Source organism: Saimiri boliviensis, chromosome 5, assembly GCF_048565385.1.
Source record: "Saimiri boliviensis isolate mSaiBol1 chromosome 5, mSaiBol1.pri, whole genome shotgun sequence".
Taxonomy (NCBI): Eukaryota; Metazoa; Chordata; class Mammalia; order Primates; family Cebidae; genus Saimiri; species Saimiri boliviensis.
The window spans coordinates 125,413,666-125,434,503 of record NC_133453.1 but is presented as its reverse complement, the minus strand read 5'-3'; the positions used below and the strand labels follow the sequence as shown (position 1 = coordinate 125,434,503).

The window sequence follows — 20,838 nt, the reverse complement described above, 5'->3', positions numbered from 1 at the left end:
AATCTTGCATGTTCTTCACATGTACCCCAAAATCTAAAATGCAATAAAATATATGTGTGTGTGTATATATATATATATATATATATATATATATATATATATAAAGTAAGTTAACCAAATATTGACTTTTGCTAGTACCTGGTGGAAAGGAAGCTAAAATAATGATATATTAAAATCCCTTACAATCACATACTGCATATTGATTTGTCCTCATAGGGAAGATAAACATTGTTTCTTATAAGATTACTTATACATTATTTTCTTAATTCACTTTTTCAGGGCACTGGAATATTTCAGGCAAAATTCAATCTAGACCTAGTCCAGCTAAATGCAAACTTTGGATTTGTGGATCTGAATTAATATTTTATTGTAAAACTGAAAAGCGTTCTTATAGCCACCATTGTAGAGTTACTCCTACATTCTCCAAGATGTTATCAGAGACTTCTTGCTGTGTTTAGGTGTCAAGATATTAATTGCTTTTTACAATGTGCTGTGACTCATGCTTAAAGTAATCACTTTTCTTTAATGACTCAAGCAGGGAAACCAGTGACATTTGTGAATAGTAGATGGGATAAAAGGAGCTGGACACATTCTTTCTTCAACATCTGCCATGATACGATTTCACCAGCAAGAAATGTGCTAAGGCTTCTGCCCAAGTCAACTATAATTCATTTATTGCATTGTTGACGAATGCCTTAATATGACTAGGATAGAAAAAATACGTTGACATGCTTATACAAGAAAACATGAATAGACCAAAGGTGAAGAACAGAAAGCCCAGGAAACCACAAAAACTTTCAGCAGCTTTATGCTAAAGGGAAAATGATCTTTGTAATAAACGGTGCTGATCAATGGATATCCAAACTGGGAAAAAATATATCTTCACCACCTACTTCACACAAGCTACAAGTATCAATTACAGAAGTACAGGTTTAACTATAAAAGATAAAGAAGTTTCTAGAAGAAACATAGAGCATCTTCGTGACCTTGTATAGATCTCAATTCTCAATCATATTGGGAAAAATAATAAATTTCTATATTAAATTAACAACTTTCATTCATTAGCCAGATGCAGTGGCTCAGAGTACCCTCTCAAAGTGCTGAGGTTACAGCACTTTGGGAGGCCAAGGTGGGTGGATTCCTTGAGCTTAGGAATTCAAGACCAGCCTGAGACCTTGTCTCTACAAAAAATACCAAAAAACAAACAAACAAACAAACACAACAACACAAACACACCTGGTGGCACACACCTGTAGTCCTAGCTACTTAGGAGGCTGAGGTGGGAGTATGGCATGAGCCTGGGAGGCAGAAGTTGCAGTGAGCCAAGATCGCACCACTGCACTCCAGCCTGAGTGACCAAGTGAGACCCTGTCTCAAAAAACAAACAAAATAAATAAAAAACTTTCATTCATCGAAAAGACACCAACATCCATAAAGCAAAAACTACAGCTCACAGAATGGAAAGTAATATTTGCAACGTTTTTCTAACAAAGAAAACATTTCCATAATATATAAAGAATTTCTACCAATCAATAAGAAAGAGACACAAACCCAGGAGGAAATGGGGTGAAAACATAAACAAGTACTTCACAAAACAGAACATCCAAACGGCCAATAAGCATACTAAAAGATAGCAAATCTCGTTAGTCATCAGAGAAATACAAATCAAAAACACGGTGAGATAACACTACACACCCAGTGAGTGGAATGGCTAAAATGAAAGACAGACAATGCCAACTGTTGAGTAGAGTGTAAAGAAGCTGGAACCCCCGTAAATGTTTCTATTGCAACTGTATATTGGTAGCACCACGTTTAAAAATTGCCGGCAGTCTACTATAAGCAGCGTGTAGGCATTCACGACCCAGCAGTTTTACTCCTAGGGATATACATTACAGAAATACAGGCATGTGTTCACTAAAAGATGTATACAAGAATATTCATAGCTCAGATCAAAAGCTACCCGAATGTCCATTCAATGGTAGAATGGAAAAATAAACTGTGGTATATTCACAACGAGTTAGTGAGATGAGAATCAGAAAACTGCAACCACACATAACAATGAGAATCTCTCTCAAAACATCATGCTGAAAGACTGCAGACAGACACAAAAGAGTGATACTGCACAGTTACTTTTATATAAAGCTCCAAACAGGCAAAACAAATCTGGGACCTTAGAAGTCAGGTTGGTGGTTTGTCTTCGCAGGGTTTTAACTAGAAGGGACATGAGGGAGGCTTCTGGGATGTTTAAATGTTCTGCGACATTTTTGCTAAGTGCTGATTACGTGTTCAATTTGTGAAATTGTTCAATTTGTGAGAAGTCATCCAGCTGGACACACGATCCTTGCCTAAAACTGAACACTTATAATTTATGCATAAAATAAAATCTCATTGCAAGACGTTTGATATTTTTTCAGTTTATTTTTGATTATATTTGGAGAGGCCAATTTTACATGATAGCTTCAAACCAACCATTGTACATTAACCAAATTTTACACAAGCCATTTGAAAAAAGATCTAAAAATGTGCTTAGTTATTGGTATTATATAACATTTATCAAGCACCAAGAGTGTGCTGAGCTCTGTACAGAACAAACATAGAAAAGACACAGTCCCTGCCTTCAAGAATATCCGTTCCTTCAGGATCTTGTACATAAAATTTCACCTGACATTCCACACTCTTTTATTCATAAGGCATAAATAAGGAAGTTTGTTGCATTTCTCATTGTTACTTAATAAATACCGAATACCCTTTCCCCAATTATACCAATGATTACTCGTATCTTTGCCTTAAATACAAATTTCCATAGTACAATATACAGTATATACTGATTTGGTATTCACACAGTTGACCACAATATTCTTGCAGGTTGGTTATAATATGAAGCATGTTGAATTTCAACATTCACAAATTTTTATACCACTTAACAGAATCATTTACTGTTGGCAGAGCGTCTTCTGTTTTGTTTTTTTCGATTTCAAAAACAAGAACAACAAACGTGATGCCACTGCTCTTATCCTGATAACTTGTAAACGAGAACAGCACTGCCTTGATTCCAGTAAGGGTATCGGAACTATGGCACAATTATTCAGAACAGTGATTTTTAGCACATCTATTAAACTAGCCTTGCAGATACCAATCACATATTTGCATGCCTTAAAATACTAACAATTTATGATCAGCTAATGGATGATGTAAGTATGATTTACTTTACTGTATTCAGTTTAATGAAGGGGATATTGGTTATGAAATGCCTGAAAAATATGAGCAGGGAAATATTTTTTCCTCGTCTGCAAGGCTGTGTTCTGATCAGATTTAGATTAGAATATGAAATGCTTATGAATTTGATCATTGGCTAAGGACGTTTGATTTCAAAATAATCTCTTAAATAATAACATTTTATTATTTTTAAAACACAGGAAAAATGAAGCGATTTTTGATAATGTTGTAATTTTGGACTCAGATGCAAAAATTATCCTTTATGTAAAAATGCGAGGGTATGGTGGAAGATGGTACCCAATACAGCAGACAGGCCAGTCCATATGTCACCTGTGGGGAGCTCACTGCAACAGGAGGGGACAGGCAAAGATTAGAGGGATGGACAGACATTTCCCTCCTAGCCCGGGTCTGTCTTGCTCATTCTGCAAACTGAGGGAATAGAAGAGATAGGGTGAGTCTGGGGTCAGGGAAAGAAGGCTGGGGTGAGCTTGGGGTCAACGGCAAGAAAGGCTCCAGCTGTGAACCTCACCTTCTATAGCTCTCAAGATCCCAAGCATCCAAGAGCTCCAAGCCATGGTAATGATTCACAACCTCAACATCAGACCTGGTATTATCAGGCTGAGGATGACCCCGGACCAGAGAAAACCACCTTACCTTTGGCCTCTATTGTCTGATTTCCTGGATCATTACCAAGTCTGGATGTTTTTGTGATGTGACAACAACGTTGAGTTGAATGTTAAAGCTACTCAAAGCTACTCTGGGCTTAGAGCAAGACTGAATTCCTCTGAGTACCTCTCCAGCTATGGAAAGCATAGAAGAAAATTCGACAGAATCCTTTATGCCCTCCCAAGGTAGCTAGGCACATACCCACCCGGGGTCCATTAGGAACAGATTCACCCAAGGGCAGTGGCAAAACGGGTTTGGTCCAGCACCTAAGATCCCACCTGTCAAATGGAAGAGTTGGGGTGGATTTGATTAGATTTTTCTTATGTTGGGTAAGTACATCTCCACGCTTCTGCAAATTCAGAGCAAGAGGTTGGGAGCTACTGATCTCTGACACTCTGGCACTTAACCTGTGATAAAGAGGAGAATAGGGAGACTAGAATGCAGTGTAGAGTCTTACTGGTTGAGGGATGCGGTGGAAAGGCAACGCCCAGAGTGGTAACCTAGTAGTCTCTTTGGGGTGAAAGAAACAACCTTATGTAATATGCCCAATTGAAAACAGAGCACCAAAGACTATAATTCAGATGACAATAACACACACATATATATATATATCATTTTCAATTATAAATCCTCAGTTTTTCATACTAAGGCTTAAGTTTCCAGTCACTGAAATTGGAAATCCATACATAAGCGTGATAATACAAATGGACAGCATGAAGACCTTTAAAAACAAAGCTTCACTACAGATGAAAACATTCATCTCTCACTTGTTAACATCATAAAATTAACTGACTACTCCTTAAGGGTGAACAACAGGATTAGACACAGCAAGCTAAGCATTATTTGGGATTTTTTTGGAATGGATGCTGGACTCCTATTGCTTTAAAAATTGAAATGCTCTCACACCTCTCTTTTAGAAATTCATTATATCATCCAGAGTGATTCCACTTGCTACCAAAATCTATTTATATCCCACCTTGTTATCAAAAAAAGACAAGGTAGCTAGTTTCTGTCAATCCTTTTTTCTTTAACCTGTGACAAGACATTAGAATCAGATGTTGATATGGATTCTTTCTGTTCCATTATTGTCAAAGCACCATTCAGCAGGTGGAGACAGTTCAAATTCGGGTGAAATTACAACAGCTTCTTTTACACTAAAGAAACCTTGCTCCCAAGTTATTTAACAGAGAAGACAATAAATGAAATTCAGGTATTTAGATAGACATATAGATAAGTGGTTAAATAGATAATATTTTTTTGCACTGCTGATAAGGTATTCAAAACTCTGGAGTAGGTGTTGTGGTCACTGAGAAAACCCCAGTGCCTTTATTGTTATTATATTATTGAACAAGCTTTCAAAATCATTTTAAAGCCACTGAAAATGGCTGACATTGGCGGTGCATGAAAACCGTGGTTTACGGATAGAATGTCAAGGTTTAGCCATTGTCTCTGCTCTTCAAGGCACAAGGAGAGGTTCCAAACTCTTCAACTCATGAATGAGAGGCAGAGCCTCTGATATACCAGGAGATAGAAAATTACGGAATACAGCCATACACCAAAAGCAGGAACAGGAGATCTTTGGAGTGGCCGTGATTTTCAAAGACTTGACCTTACGTCATTGGCAAGCAACTCCCCTACACTTTGGACTGAGGACGGGAAGGTCTCCTGGCCTGAATACCTTGGCCATCATGCAGTCTGAACACTTCATTCCACGCCTGAGTGGGTAGTCCAGCTCCTTCTTACCCCAGGCACAAGGAAGAAGGTCCAGAATGTTTCCATGAAAGTCTGCAGTGATGCAGACATTCTGTCATGTTGATGGCAAAAGGGCATCAATGAAAGTCAGTAGCCCTTGATGAAAGTCGGCAGAGACGGAATACCCGTTAGGGACATGCACCCTGTTACTTCACCAGCAATGGTCTAAGAGCATTATGGAAAAGAGAACTCACCCTCTTTCCGTCTTATGTTGATATTTCCCTTAGTTTCTTCTAAAGAGGCATGTATTAAACATCTTCTGCATAACTTATTCCTCACCATTAAACATTATCAAAACGGAAAGAACCCAATTAATCTTTCTCTCTTTTTTTTTTTTTTTTTTTGGCTTGGGATAGTCAATTTGTATTTACTGCTAGTCCATTACATTCTTTTGGTAGGAAAAGATATTGCACTTCTAAAAATGCATCGAGTGTCATTAAGTCAAAGCTAATATGTGGGTAGATTTCTCACTAGAATGTGCATTTTCTAAAAACCGCCTTCATTCAACATTTGCAAAAAAGCTTCCATGATTTCATCTCGATCTCAACAGACTGTTGCCTCACTGCTGCAAGATTCTAAAACACAGACAAGACGTCAGTAGTCGCACGCCGCACGCAGGTTGCATTCTCAGCTCATGATTTCATTGTGCAGATGGGCACGACAATCACCAGAATGACCGTGCACGCCGCGGCAGCGATCAGAGCAGCTATCTTGCAGACCTTGGCTCGTCTGAATTCGGCTTCTTTACGTTTTAGTAATGAATCGTAGCCTGGAGTATAAATGTCTTCCATCCAGTACTCTAAGTTGTTTGGGTTTAAAGATTCTTGTGTCTAAAAGCGAAGAGAAGACGTTAGAAATATGGTGAATATCTGAAATCAGGTCAAAGACGTCCCGACAGGCATCACTCCTGAAGCATTTACGTTGTCTGTGGCGGGGAGTTAGAGACCGTGTGGTACAGCCCTGTCCCACCAGCCCCGGGCCGGAGGCAGGCTACCACGGGCTCATCCCACATATCAGATTGCATGGACCCCTCCCTCATGCTGGTTTTGACACAGAGAAACATAAGGGTCTTTATCTGCAAGCAAGCAAAATGGGGCTGAGACGAGCAAGACTCTGAACTTCAAGGGCATGCAACCAAGAACAGACTGGCCCCACTGCCAGGAAAACGAGGAAAGTCACTGTAAAATGCTTTCTTCCAACAGGCTCGAAGAACAGATCTGCTTGAAACAGGGCCATGATAGTACTCTGAGTCAGTTCTTCTTTCTCAGATAAAGCTTCTACTGAAAAAATCAAAGGCACCTCTAAGATGAGCAGTTCAAACAAAACACAAAAGATTTCAACCTCAACCATCTGTCTGAGCAGGTCATGATGCTGGTCAAAGTCAAGGTCTACTGACCCCATCGTTCCCACCCCAGACCTGCCTTGGCAGTGATTCCAGACTTCGGGCAGCTTCCCTTAAGAAAGAGCCCCAACTGACATTTGGTTTCTGATCTCTCCAAGATTAATCAACTGTCATCAGGAGAAATACCGTATTTAACCTGTACTGCCCGTGAATCCACGTGGACAGCTATAATCTATTTCCGTGAAGAAAGGCTGTGTTCTCATTTTAAGGCAAGCATTTAATAATACGAGGGTCTCATAAAAGCAACAACACGTTGCGATTCCAAGTGAGGTCATTTAAATCTTTGAAATGCAAACAAAATATCCATTTTGAAGATTTTCTTAAATTGTTTAATGCTCATAAACACAGCCACGTTAAAAAATATTCATACACATATACAAATACAGGCTCAGAAAAGAAACCCTTCAAAGTTTTAAAAAACTGGGTTGTACCATTTATTGGTAGAACAGTGATGATTCTAATGCATGCTGGTAATTCTCTGCCTGACCTTCTAGATTTCATTCTCTGCTTTTTAAAAATCTTGCCCTGTTCCCCTAAAAATATAATCTACATGGATACATCATGGGGAGGCTCCCCTGCCTTCAAGCTCCTCTAGGGGTTCAGCCAGTGAAGACAAAGAGAAAGGGAGGTTGGGGTATTGATTCTCCCAACTCCCTCCCAGTGGGGCTGTCATTTGGGGGGGGGGGCCCAGCTCCTATCAGACACCTGATCTCAGACCTGTGGGTCTCAGTGGGTTTCGGAAACAGCCCCTTACCCTTGGCCCTTCAGATTCAAGGGTGGCAATAGCTTCCTGCCAGTGCCAGTCTCTGGGAGCTTCACCAGCTATTGTAAAGAGTCCCCCTCTCAGGTATCCCTTGGAGTATGCCACGTGCCTGCTGCCAGTACACTAACGACTCACAGACCCTGCACCCCTCAGGCTTTGGTATCTGCCTGTTACGATCAGCTAGCACAGGGCTACGCATACTGCGACCTGCGGGCTGTATCTGACCTGCCACCCACCTTGGTACAGCCCTTGAACTAAAAGTGATTTTTTTCATTTTTCAATGATTGAAAGGAAATCAAAAGAATAAGATTTTATGACATGTGAACATTATATGAAATGCAAATCAAGATTTATGGGAACAGAACCACGCCCATTTGTTTCCAAACTGTCTATAGCTGCCTGCGCACTACAGTGGCAGAGTTGAGCAGTTGTGAGATATTTCAAGGCCCGCGAGGCCTAAGGGATTTACTGTCTGGTCCTTTAGCGAGAAAGGGCACCAGCCCCTGTTCTAGGACATGCTATGCGACACTGCACAATGGAAAGACGAGGGGGTCTGAGCACCACCGAAAATCTTCCGGTCCCTTCCCTCACCAGCTTCATGTTTACAGACTGCTGTTGAATTTTTCAAGTTTTATGGAAGGGTGGAAGGTGGTCTTGGACACTCAGGGCACCCAAAATAGAAACCAGGACATTCTGAATGTGGGCAAAGTCCTTACGGTGCAGGGTTCTCTGTCCAACCCTTCAGCCTTTGTGAGAAACACCTGCTACAGCATCCTCTGTTAGAGCCCCGGGAGCCTCTGCCCTCAGCTTCCCCAAGCAGGTTTGCTGCTGCCCGGTCTTGACTGCTAGACGGCCTCCTCCTGGAGGCCACCAAAGCTCTACCTGCCACAGGCCATTGGGACCAATCTGCTGTCCTTGGCATGAAAACCCTTCAGCAGTTTCAGAGGCACTCGAGAAAGGAGAGATGGACCCAAGATGGGCATGTTTTGCTGGAGGACTGGTCTGCAGAAGGGGGCAATGTGCCTCTAAAGCCTGGGTGCTGGTGGAGGCTCAGACTTGCCCTGGCACCCGGAAGTCAGGCTCAGCACACTCTGGGTCAAACAACCAGCTCTTCTTCTCCGCTATCCCAGGGCCGGCCCAGAAGGCAATCGGTGTGTAAGTGACACATCGGATTTCGTGCTTTATTCCCTCCGTCTCAGACAGAAGGAAATTGGCTTCCTTTTCATAGCTATCTCTGCTTTATTATGGGCTGGGATTCAGTGTGTGAAATAAACTATTTTTAATTAGGTTTTGCGATAACTGTAAGCTGTGATGGCACCAAGCAGAAGAGAAGTAATACTGAGGTTTCAAGGGGCGCAGGGAGTGTATGCAGTTACTAATTAGTCCTGGTAAATGTTGGAAAGAAGAACAAGCCTGCACCTTTGCCTACGCCCTCAAGCAGACACCACTGAAGGCGGATGTATATCTTGGCACAATGGGACTCTGAGGAGATCGTCCAGAAGCCAACCCTGCCCTAAGACTGCGCCTGAGTCTCTGCAAAGAGACAGCAACCTTGCAAGCTGTCAAGGTTGGCTCGGTTTCGCTATAAACACCCTCACACGGCGATTGAACTCTCTACTTCCTCATATTTTATGCAACTGGATTCTCTCTCCTTTGCATTTTTAAGTAATGTCACCTCAAGCTCTGTAACCCAAGTGTCTATTTTTAATTTTTATAATTTTATCTTTATGCTCATAAAAATATTGGTACAGTGAAAGCTCACATATCTGTAGGGGCAAAATCTTCCCACTCCGTCCCTGCAAACTTCACAGAGATGTTTCCCAGTCTGTGACTCAATGAATTAATGACTCTTTCAAGGTCATCCAGTGATACTGGTGAGATATTGATTATTCCGTCAGTTGAGCCATTCACACCTCCAGGTCTTTTCTGACCCACCAGCTGCTCATGGTATTCCAGTTCCCACAGATGGAGTGGTAACACCCACGGCAGAGCTGCACGGGACCCACCTGAGGGAGAATCAAATCCTGTCCAGCCTCTTTGCCAGCAGGAAGTCGACAGAAGAGGGATTGGCCTGAAGGGTCACGGGGTATGCAGTGCAAGTAGGTATGTAAAATGCATGAGGTGAGAGGGCTGAGGAGGGGCTCAGGGCTGCTCCTGATGCCCCCACAAACCTCACTGTCAGGGTCTGGCCAGAGCGGCCCCTCCCCATAACTGCTGTCATTTAGGGCCCAAGATAAACACATGTCATTGCAATTATTTTTTTTTGTAACATAAAACTCCGCTAAACTCTTAATAGAAAAGTGAAATAGCAAGGAAGTTGCACAAGAGAAAGCATGAGACCCATTGCCAGACGGTCCAGTATGAATTTCGACTCGTCTGTCCTGGGGCAAATTATCGACCTTCCAGGGCCTCAGTTTCCTCATTTGTAAACTGAAGATGGTCGTAGCAATTCCTGCCTCACAGGCCACTGTGCCTGGAACTGAGAGACTGCTTTTTAAAAGCGCCATGCAAAGTTGATTGATTTCATCATCATCGACCAGCCCTCCCAAGGGTCTTCTTTTTCAGTGCCTACCTGATGCCAGGTACTTCAAATATATTATTTTCAATTCTTACAATGATGCACAGCTTGATATTATTAGGTCCATTTAACAGGTGGAGGGACTGAACCTCAATCAGATGCAGAGAATGCCTGAGGTCACACAGCGAAGGAGCCCTGGATGAAAACGCATGCTGCCAGATGCAGGCTTTTCTCTCCACCGCAGGGCACCTCCCACGGCCCTCTGTTTTAGAGCAAGGCCATTTCAGGGAAGCCTTGCCATACTGATCTCCGCAGGCAGCTCTCACCAACTGTGCTTCAAGTGCATGGGCATTCTGGGGCCTGCACGGAACTGGCACCCCTGTGCTGTGGCCTCGCTGCCCACAAAGCTAAGGGCACAGGTGGGAACGGGGTGCTTCCTTTGCTCCCGCGGTGATCTGGAGACACAGATCGACACAGTATGAATGGAACCAGGCAGAGCTGCCCACCAAAATGAAAGTGTGGCCCAAACCCAGCCCTGCCTGTAGTGAACAAGAAACATGCCCTCCAGCCACAACTGCGTTCACAGAGCTTCCGGGGATGGCTCTTACCTGGGGTGGCTCCGTATGGAAACATAATCCATAGCTGGGCTCCCACAAATATGCTTATCCCACGTGCTACATATGGAAGGAGAAATCAGCTTGTATTTCATTAAACAGTTTGGCTCAGGTCTTATGAGCAAATATTAGAATCTGCGCTTGGTACAGAGTCGTAAATGCATCGTTAGCAAATCAGACGGTCGATAAAAAAAAGACATAAATCAAGCATTCCTACTGCTAAATGTTTACGGTAAGCAAAACAACAATCCCCTTGTTAAAAGCCTCTTCTGCTCTATGATTTATTAAAGTTCTGAATTCTATGCTGGAAGCCCAGGGAGTCGAAGGGTGTGGGGGTGGGCTGGGTAGTCTAAACCTTCCACGTTCATTCCTGCGTTTGCCAGGGCACAGGTGGGCTTCCCCCCACCCAGGGACAGTGAGAGGCTCACCTGCAGGTCCAGGGCTGTCAGCTTGCCCTTGTCGCCCGTGTTCCGTGCATAGTCCTCAATGGTCCAGGAAGGTTGGCCTCGCTTCACCTCGGCCAGCTCGGTCAGCCGCATGTCAGTGTACAGGGGGTTGCTCTTCATGTGGGCTTTGAGGGACGCAGGGTAGGGGTGCGGGCTGAACACCTGCTCCACCAGGAAGCCATCTTTGGGCTGCTTGGGCAGTCGGTGCTGTGGGGGGATGTCGTACTGCCTGTCTGCCTGCAGAGGGGCACAAAGAAGTCCAGACACATGGCAACAGATGCCCTTGGATTTCACAGGGCAACTGAGCAATCAGCAGCTTTCAGTCACAGGCCCTGTAGACATCCAGCTAGCAGAGAGCAGTTACTTCCAAGCAAATAGAAAGTATGAAAGCATAGCCACGTTGGGGGAAACCCTAAGAAAAGCTTATGATCATAATGTCACTAATATAAATTAACATGTCTGTGCCAGGAAGGGTTATTTAATGTAATCTTTACGCCATCACTACCATTATGAATCCCCATCGTCCAGGTAGGAAAACAGAGCCCCAACTCAATAACCTGCCCCAGGGCATGCGGCTAGCAAAGGATGGAGCTGGGATGTAAACTGATCCTCTGGTTTCAGAGAGTCTTTGTTTACCGATATTAATGCCCCCTCTTTCTTTTACCATTTTGCACGGGGTATGGATGAGTAAAAGATACGGGCCCTTTCCTCAAGGGACTTGCTGAAAACCTTGATGCTGCCTCTTTGGAAGGAAGAAGCTGACGCAGAAAGCACGTGTTGGGAGCCGCTAGTGATTTTCCCAGGCAGCAGATGGACCCGTGTCAGAGGGGATGCGGCCTCAGGATAAGAGGGCTGTCTGGGCAGCAGTGTGGACGTAGGAAGGTGGCGAAACAGGTGGCAATAATTTATATTCTCCGTCCTTGAAATGCAAGCCGAGAGTTTCTGCTCTCAGTACACCTGTTGCAAGACTGGGTGAGTTCTCCTTTCTGTGACCTCTGAGGACTGTGTCCAGACCTTTCAGCAAGCACTGTACCTTTGAATTATAACTGCCTGTTTGCCCGTCTGGCTCCTCTGCTGAAGTATGAGATCCTTGAAGGCAAGGGATTGTTTTGTTCACCTTTGATCCCCCGCTCCAGCAAAATAATACCATCGAGTAGAAGACACTCCGTGAATAGTCATCGAAGGGTCAGAGGCCAATGATAGAAGCCATGTATGTGTAACAGAGAGTAAATAAGTTGTGTATCTCAGTAACAGCAAGAGAAAAAGGAAGAAAGAATATTGTCAGTCAATGTGTGTGTACAGAAGGAAGAGGAGAATGTTTAAGTGTGATGAGATTAGAGCTGATGTGCAAGAATGTAGTGGGTATGTGTGTGTGTGAGTGTGTGGCTCATATGTTCATGCAGGGACTAGAAGCACACGTGGTGTGTGTGTGTGTGTGTGTGTGTGTGGCTCATACGCTCACGGGACTAGAAGCACACATGGCATGTGTGTGTGTGTGTGTGTGTGTGGCTCATATGCTCACAGGACTAGAAGCACATGTGGCGTGTGTGTGTGTATATGTGTGTGTGTGTGTGGCTCATATGCTCACAGGACTAGAAGCACATGTGGCGTGTGTGTGTGTGTCTGTGTGGCTCATATGCTCACGTAAGGACTAGAAGCACACGTGGTGTGTGTGTGTGTGTGTGTGTGGCTCATATGCTCACGGGACTAGAAGCACACGTGGTGTGTGTGTGTGTGTGTGTGTGGCTCATATGCTCACAGGACTAGAAGCACACGTGGTATGTGTGTGTGTAAGTGCGTGGCTCATATGCTCACGGGACTAGAAGCACACGTGGTGTGTATGTGTGTGCGTGGCTTACGTGGTACATGGTGTGTGTGTGTATGTGTGTGTGTGTGTGGCTCATATGGTCACGGGACTAGAAGCACACGTGGTATGTGTGTGTGTGTGTGTGTCTCATATGCTCATGGGACTAGAAGAACACGTGGGGTGTGTGTGTGTGTGTGTGTGTGGCTCATATGCTCACAGGACTAGAAGCACATGTGGTGTGTGTGTGTGTGTATGTGGCTCATATGCTCATGGGACTAGAAGCACACGTGTTGGGTGTGTGTGTGTGTGGCTCATATGCTCACAGGACTAGAAGCACACGTGTGTGTGTGTGTGTGTGTGGCTCATATGCTCACAGGACTAGAAGCACACATGGTGTGTATGTGTGTGTGTGGCTCATACGCTCAAGGGACTAGAAGCACACGTGGTGTGTGTGTGTGTGTGTCTGTGTGGCTCATATGCTCACGTAGGGACTAGAAGCACACGTGGTGTGTGTGTGTGTGTGTGTGTGTGTGGCTCATATGCTCACGTGGGTACTAGAAGCACACGTGTGTGTGTGTGTGTGTGTGTGTGGCTCATATGCTCATGTAGGGACTAGAAGCACACGTGGTGTGTGTGTGTATGTGTGTGTGCGTGTGTGGCTCATATGCTCACGTGGGTACTAGAAGCACACGTGTGTGTGTGTGTGTGTGGCTCATATGCTCATGTGGGTACTAGAAGCACACGTGTGTGTGTGTGTGTGTCTCATATGCTCACGGGACTAGCACACGTGGTTTGTATGTGTGTGTGTGGCTCATATGCTCATGGGACTAGAAGCACACGTGGTGTGTGTGTGTATGTGTGTGTGTGGCTCATATGCTCACGTGGGTACTAGAAGCACACGTGTGGGGGGGCTCATATGCTCACGGGACTAGAAGCACATGTGGTGTGTGTGTGTGTGTGTGTGTCTGTGTGGCTCATATGCTCACGTAGGGACTAGAAGCACACGTGGCACATGTGTGTATGTGCGTGTGGATCATACACTTGCATAGGATCTGGAAGCACACGTGGTGTATGTGTGTGAGTGTGTGGATTATACGCTTACATAAGGACTGGAAGCACATCCCCATCTACCAGCAAATCCAACCCACTGGCTCTTACCCAAATAGAGCGTGACATTTGGCTATTCCCAACCATCAAGAGCACTGACTCTGACACAGAGAACACAGGATAAATCCACACCAGGAAATGAGTTTTCCTCTTATTTTCTAAGTCATCAAAGCCAAGTATCTTCTAAGAGACTTCACTGGTGGTGTCTATTCTGCTCATTACCACCACCCAGCTCTCAGAGCGCTCCTATCGCATGCAGGGTCAGCCCCAAACCGGGAGAAGGGCAATGGCAGTAATAATGACTACGGCAGCCACGTCAGGCACGGTTGCAATTAACCAAGGCTGACTGTGTGTCCACCACTCTGCTCAGCGCTAAACATGCCTTGTCTTCATTTCATCTTCTCACTAAAATTCTGAGGTTGTAGCTATGATTATTACTAGCATGGATGTGGAAACTCAGGTCAGAGAGCTTAAGAGACTAACCCAATGTCACACAGCTGGTAAATGGTAGAGCCAGGATTTGAAACTGTTTCCACTTCTAAGATGGAAGGTTTCATGGCTGCCCACGCCTTATTGTGTGTTTTCAATAAAAGCTGGCATCCACAAAGTCTGAATGAACAGGACTAAAGGCTGCAGATCAAAGACCAGCAATAAGCCCTAGGAAAGTTTACAGCGACTTACGACGTAAGGGGCCTCGAGGGGAAGGAGCGCAGGACTTAGATCAGTACAGGGGAGGTGGACCAGGCAGTCTTGGTGGAGGATTCAGGACGAGAAAATCTGACCGTCCTCGGTGCTCCGCGAATGTTTACTGGATGGGTGACCAAATGCATGAGCCTGGCGATTTTGAGGAAAGCCAGGGAGACTCATCGAGGTAGAGCAGAGGCCAGTGAGTCAGGGTATACCAGAGCCTTCTAGTGGAGGAAAAGTACATGAAATTCACAGGCTCATGAAGGCCTGGCTAAGACGTTTGCAACTCTTCACTGAGGCAAAAGAAGAGTCAGAGAAAAGTGGGGATCTGGGGCCCTGAGCAAGCACAGAGTGGCATTTCCGGCAAGTGAAAGCAATGGTCTGGGAGATGAGGCGGGAGGCGGAGACGGAGCGGAGAATGTGCTCAAGCATCCCAGGTAGCCGAAGAGCCTTGACTCAGGGTAGAGGTGTGAACGGAAAAGAAGGCAGAGTCGCAAGAGACGTGACAAAAGGCACGTCTGCAGGATCTGGCAGCTACGCTGGGCAAAGCGGGCCGAAGAGGGGGACCAGAGGGCCTTCTTCAGTTCGGAGGATTGCTAAGATGCTGACCGCCAGCCTCACCCCTCCCAGAATGGAAACAGTGAGAGGGAACGCCGATTTTAAAGGCACAGAAAAGCCTGCTTTGGGAACCATCGATTGTGACCTGCAGGCAAGACATTTAGGGGAAGCTGGCCTTCAGCAGTTTCACATTTGCCACCAAAGCTTCAAAGGCAGGTGGGGTCTGGCCACTGCCATGGGAATCACCACCCCAAAGCTGGTGAGAGGCACGAGGCAGGAAGCAGAAATGAGGTTGCGGAAGGGGACAAAATAAAGGGCGCACACGCCCAGCATCAGCAGCTCTGTGTCAGGCATGTCGAGTGGATCTGACTCAAGCTGTGACCGCTCATTCCTGCTCGCTTTGTGACGCTTCCTCATTGGATAGATGTGGGGCGTGGCTAGCACAGTCTAACCTGGCATTTCTACAGAAGCACCTAACCGTCTGAGTTCTCTGAATGGCCACTTGTCAATGACATCTGAAACCCAAAGCACCACAAACCTGGCAAGACGCTGGCAGCTGAGACAGTGACAATAGAATCCGAGAGGAGGACCGGGTCCGGGCGTCTTGTGTCCAGCTTCGTGGCACACACACCAGACTCCGGCGCCTCCCAACACCACACGCCGTAGGCTGCTTCAGAAGGGCAGAGCGGTAACCAGCAGACACCAGAGGTCTCTTTAAAATCAGAAAATAGGGCCGGGCGCGGTGGCTCAAGCCTGTAATCCCAGCACTTTGGGAGGCCGAGGTGGGTGGATCACGAGGTCAAGAGATCGAGACCATCCTGGTCAACATGGTGAAACCCCGTCTCTACCAAAAATACAAAAAATTAGCTGGGCATGGTGGCACGTGCCTGTAGTCCCAGCTACTCAGGAGGCTGAGGCAGGAGAATTGCTTGAACCCAGGAGGCGGAGGTTGCGGTGAGCCGAGATCGCGCCATTGCACTCCAGCCTGGGTAACAAGAGCAAAACTCCGTCTCAAAAAAAAAAAAAAAAAAAAAAAAAAATCAGAAAATAAAATGGCCTCTTCTACTCGCCCTCCCACACTTCGGACCCTGAAAACTTCCTCAGAACCCAGTTTTCCAAGCTTTTCCTTCTCAGCACTGTTTGACGATCTCAGCCTCCTCCCTGGCTTTGAGCGTCTGTAGCCCACACCTTTGTCTCTGTGACAACACGCTCCTCGGAGACCTCAGGACCAGGGCCTCGTCTGTCCATTGACCTTTCAGAAGCAGGATCTGGAATGCACACAAGCAACACACTGAAGTTGTATCACCTTGGCCAGAAAGGGCTCACTGTAACCCACTTAGAATGAACAGGATCCGTCACAGGTCCCACAGAAACAAATCATCTCGACTGCAGGGGGAGAGAGAAAGAATTCGAGCGTACGTACATGTGCACCCTGATTCCACGACTGACGAGGTGAAGCCTGCCATACACATGCAAAAACACTGAGCTCGCATGAAAGAGCCTCCAACAGACAGTGTACAGAAAAAAAAACTAAACGGGAAAGAAAGACACAGATCAAGAGTTGCTGTCTCTGTGTGTTGGAACTATGCATGATTTTCTTATTTATCTTATTTTTATTTTTTTTTTTTTTTTTGAGGCAGACCTCACTCTGTCACCCAGGCTGGAGTGCAATGGTGTGATCTCGGCTCACTGCAACCTCTGCCTCCCAGGTTCAAGCGATTATCCTGTCTCAGCCTCCCAAGTAGCTGGAACTACACGTGCCTGCCACCACGCCAGGCTAATATTTTATATTTTTAGTAAAGACAGGGTTTCATCATAATGGCCAGGCTGGTGTCGAACCCCTGACCTCGTGATCCTATTTATCTTCTTTCCTTCCTAATCATCAATTTATTTTATAATCTTAAAAACCCCTCATACTTAAAAGAGAACATCCCGTGTGCAATGAAGTCCATGAAAGGGACGTATCTGCAAACACCCTTTTCAGGGTTTTCCCTCATTTACCTGGCCTGCAGCCTGCTATTTCAGAAAGGACAGGAAGATATCCTTGGTGATGCTTGCCTGCTCTGACACATGCCCCATTCTATGGACATCTGTCCTCACACCACCTGTCCAGTGTATCCCAACCCTGCACTCCGCTGTTGGCAACATCGCAGCACGTGCTCCTCCTAGCTGACGACAGCCCTCCTCCCCATTCCAGTGTGAAAAGCCTGCCAAACCTGGAAGGAACACTGGCACACGGAGGCCTCTTGCCTGTTTCGTGCAGCGTTCAAGGCTTTGAAATACACCAGGGCTATGATGAAGCCGGTGCCCGATGACGTGAACTTAAATTTAAATTACCTCTTTAGATTTCCGATGCCAGTCTTTACTCTCTCCTGGGCCCGGGTCTTTTATCTCCTCCTCACTGAGGCCTACGCGGTTGGTGTAAGTGATGGTACGCCAGTCTCTGGGTGAGTTGGAGATGCTGGCAATTTTGGACTCCGTGGCACTGTTCTCCTCCGTTAGAGACCTAGAGGACGGCCTGGTGAAGAGGCTTTTTTTTAAGGCCTTGACCCGCAGGGTTTCGCTGTTGCTCCCACTAGCATCAGAACAGCACCAGTCAGGATTGTTCTCCAGTTTGGGTCCATGGGTGCTACTGTGTGTGCGGAACACCCGGGGAGAGGCACTGTCGTCAGACGGAGCCTCGCTCGTCAACGAGTTCAGGTCCATCTGCACATTCACCTTCTCAGGCTGTTGCATTTTCTGGTCTAATTTATTTAGTTTGCCCAAGACCTGGGAGATCTCCTCACGGACACCCGACAGGGATTCCAGCTTCCGTTCGATTTCGCCGATCCTGACCACCAGTTTGCACACGCTGGTCTTCAGCTCTTCTTCCGAGTGGTGGGTGTTCTCAGGCCGGCTGCCTTTGTCTCCCTTGCTGTTGGGGACCCCATTGGCAATTTTGGTTAAGTTGTGCTCGGGGGAGCTGTCGCAGTCGGACTTATGGAGCTGAGACAAGGACCCTGTGCTGTCGTAGCAGGATGACTGTATCACTCCCGTGGAGCCACTGATGCTCATGTCGTCAAGAAATCGGAAAATGTCACTGATGTCGTCACTGACAACTTCCGAGTCATCGTCTGAGTGCTTCATGGCGTGCCTGTCACCATACTTGCCCTGACCGGAGGTGCACGGGTCTTTGCACTTCTTGGGCTCCAGCACGTGCTCGGTCTGGGTGCCCACGCTGCTGGTGTCTGAGCTGAGCTGCCTGCTGGTGCAGTTAATGCTCTTGTCTTTAAACTTTTTGATGGGTTCATGCTTCTCCAGGTCTACAGGGGAGGAGATCTCTTTAGATTTGAGCCCGTTTGGTTTTGCTGCATAAGCAATGGGGAGAATTGACTGCGGATCGTTTGGCACGAGGTAAGTCGGGCACCTGTCTGGGGCTGGGAAATTGGGAGTCTGGCTACTGGCATTTGGATAGCGTAGCTTCTCCTCGGAGGGATTTCTATTGAAAAAGGACCGTTCAAAGTCAGGAACTTCCTCCGTGTTCAGGCTCCAGCTTTTGGCTGGCCATGGAGTCTGCTTGCTGGGCCTCCCTGGACAGCGCCTGGCTTCCTGGGTCCCCATCACGGGAGTGGGCCCGAAGTATGTAGAGGCTTGAAGGTCATCTAAGCTTTCGTGCTTTGCTCGCCTTTTGTCAGGAACAGGGGAATACACCGGGTTCAGGTACTGGCTGTTATAGGGCATTTCAAAGCTGTGGTTAAAGAAGGGTGGCTTGTGGGGTTCCTTTCGACTCTGGGATTCCCCGTGCTCATTCTCTGCTTTGCTGATGGGGCCAACCATACTGGGGGACACTGCCATCAAATTGTGAAAATCCTCTTTAAAGATGTTCCTTTTCTGGACACAGGACTGGACCACAAATGGCTCCTCATTGGAAATGAAGGTCTCCTTGATGCTCTGGTTGATGGGCAGGGAATCCTGGTCTGAAATGGACTCGTTTTCAATGTTCATGGGGAAATACGTCCTCTGCATCTCACAGGGCTGAGGGCTGGTCACAGAGTAAGGGGCCAGCGCCTGCAGCCTGTCCAGGGAAGCAGCTCGGTGTTTCACCTCTTTGCTAACCCCCAAGAGGAAGTTAGGCTCAGAGGCAGGGATGAACTGCAGGCAGTCCTTGCAGTCTAGCTTCCGGCACTTGGACGACTGCCTGGTGGGGTGGCCCCGGCTGAAAGACCTCTCACTCAGCTGGCAGTTCAGGGGCTCACACTCGGCTGAATTGCAGACGTCTGCGTCCGTCCTGCGCGAGTCAAAGGACGCCTCCTTCTTGCGCGCCTTCTGGTGGCCCGTAGGCAGCTTCTCCTTGGCGGCCCCGCCATTCATTTGGATCAGGTTGAATATCGTCACTATATCTGCGGCCACCATGATTTTCTTCGATTGCTGGTTATTCACAGTGCATTTCATCTTGTCTTTGAAGAGCGTGGCTGGAAAATTGGGATCGAGACAGGCCGTGTAGAAGAGCACGCTTCTCAGTTTGGCAAGCTGCGACAGATCGAACCGCGCACACAGAGATTTGCACAGGTCCTGATAAGAAACGGTATTTTGCTTGCTGTCCAGTTCCTCCAAGATCTTCACCAAGAAGAGGGAAGTTTCCTGACTGGTCTCCATGATTTATAACTTGAAAAGCTTGCGGAGTACACTGAAACTTCAGGTCGGGTCTATGGTGACAATATTGAGAGAAAGAGGAGGAAAAAGGATTATAAACACCCGTGGAGTTTGAAGCCAGGCTTCTTACAAACCATATAAAGAAATACAAAGGAAAACATTGTAATGATTAAAAATGCATTAAGGGCAGTAAAAATATTCATAACATTCAACTTAGTAAATCCCTTCCCAGGAGTCTACCTTAATGATCGATGATAACCATTATGCTTAACGATGTTCACTATGATGACACTTATAAAAATGAGAAAGCAAAACATCTTCAATATCCAAAGAGCAGAATACATAAACATGCTATGATATACCATGCACTTTACAAACATTAAAATTACGTTAACCTACGTTCTTACAAGGCAATACTACTCAGCAAAAAAAAGAACGAACTACCAGTACATACAAGGACACGGATGAATCCCAAATGCGTTGTGCATGGATGGAAGAGGCCAGTGGGAAGGCTACAGACTCGACTGCGTGATTCCAACTGAATGGCATTCTGGAAGGCAGATCAGTGGTTGCCAAGAGCTGGATATGAGGAGGGAGGTTGACTCAAAGGGGCACAGAGAAGGTTTCCGAAATGACATAATTGTTCTACATCCTGGTTTTGGCGGTGGTC

At 46.1% G+C, this 20,838-nt stretch overlaps 1 protein-coding gene across 1 annotated transcript; it reads right to left on the bottom strand.

The window, feature by feature from the left end:
- Positions 1–3,369: 3,369 nt before the first annotated feature.
- MINAR1 (membrane integral NOTCH2 associated receptor 1) lies at positions 3,370–20,329 on the bottom strand. Its single transcript, XM_003921692.4, has 3 exons — positions 17,874–20,329; positions 11,360–11,614; positions 3,370–6,464 (listed from the first exon to the last, which is right to left on the bottom strand). Exons 1-3 carry the CDS (start codon positions 20,169–20,171, stop codon positions 6,267–6,269), a joined length of 2,751 nt encoding a protein of 916 aa, XP_003921741.1. The 5' UTR covers positions 20,172–20,329; the 3' UTR covers positions 3,370–6,266.
- Positions 20,330–20,838: the final 509 nt, after the last annotated feature.

What these genes read in the sequence shown, in the direction of transcription:
- MINAR1 (XM_003921692.4), bottom strand. Translation starts at nt 20,171, where the DNA reads ATGGAGACCAGTCAGGAAACTTCCCTCTTCTTGGTGAAGATCTTGGAG. An exon ending in GGCATCGGAAATCTAAAGAG is followed by an intron (nt 11,615 to 17,873) that starts GTAATTTAAATT and finishes GCCCCTCTGCAG; the next exon opens with GCAGACAGGCAGTACGACAT. An exon ending in TGACAGCCCTGGACCTGCAG is followed by an intron (nt 6,465 to 11,359) that starts GTGAGCCTCTCA and finishes CTTCGCTTTTAG; the next exon opens with ACACAAGAATCTTTAAACCC.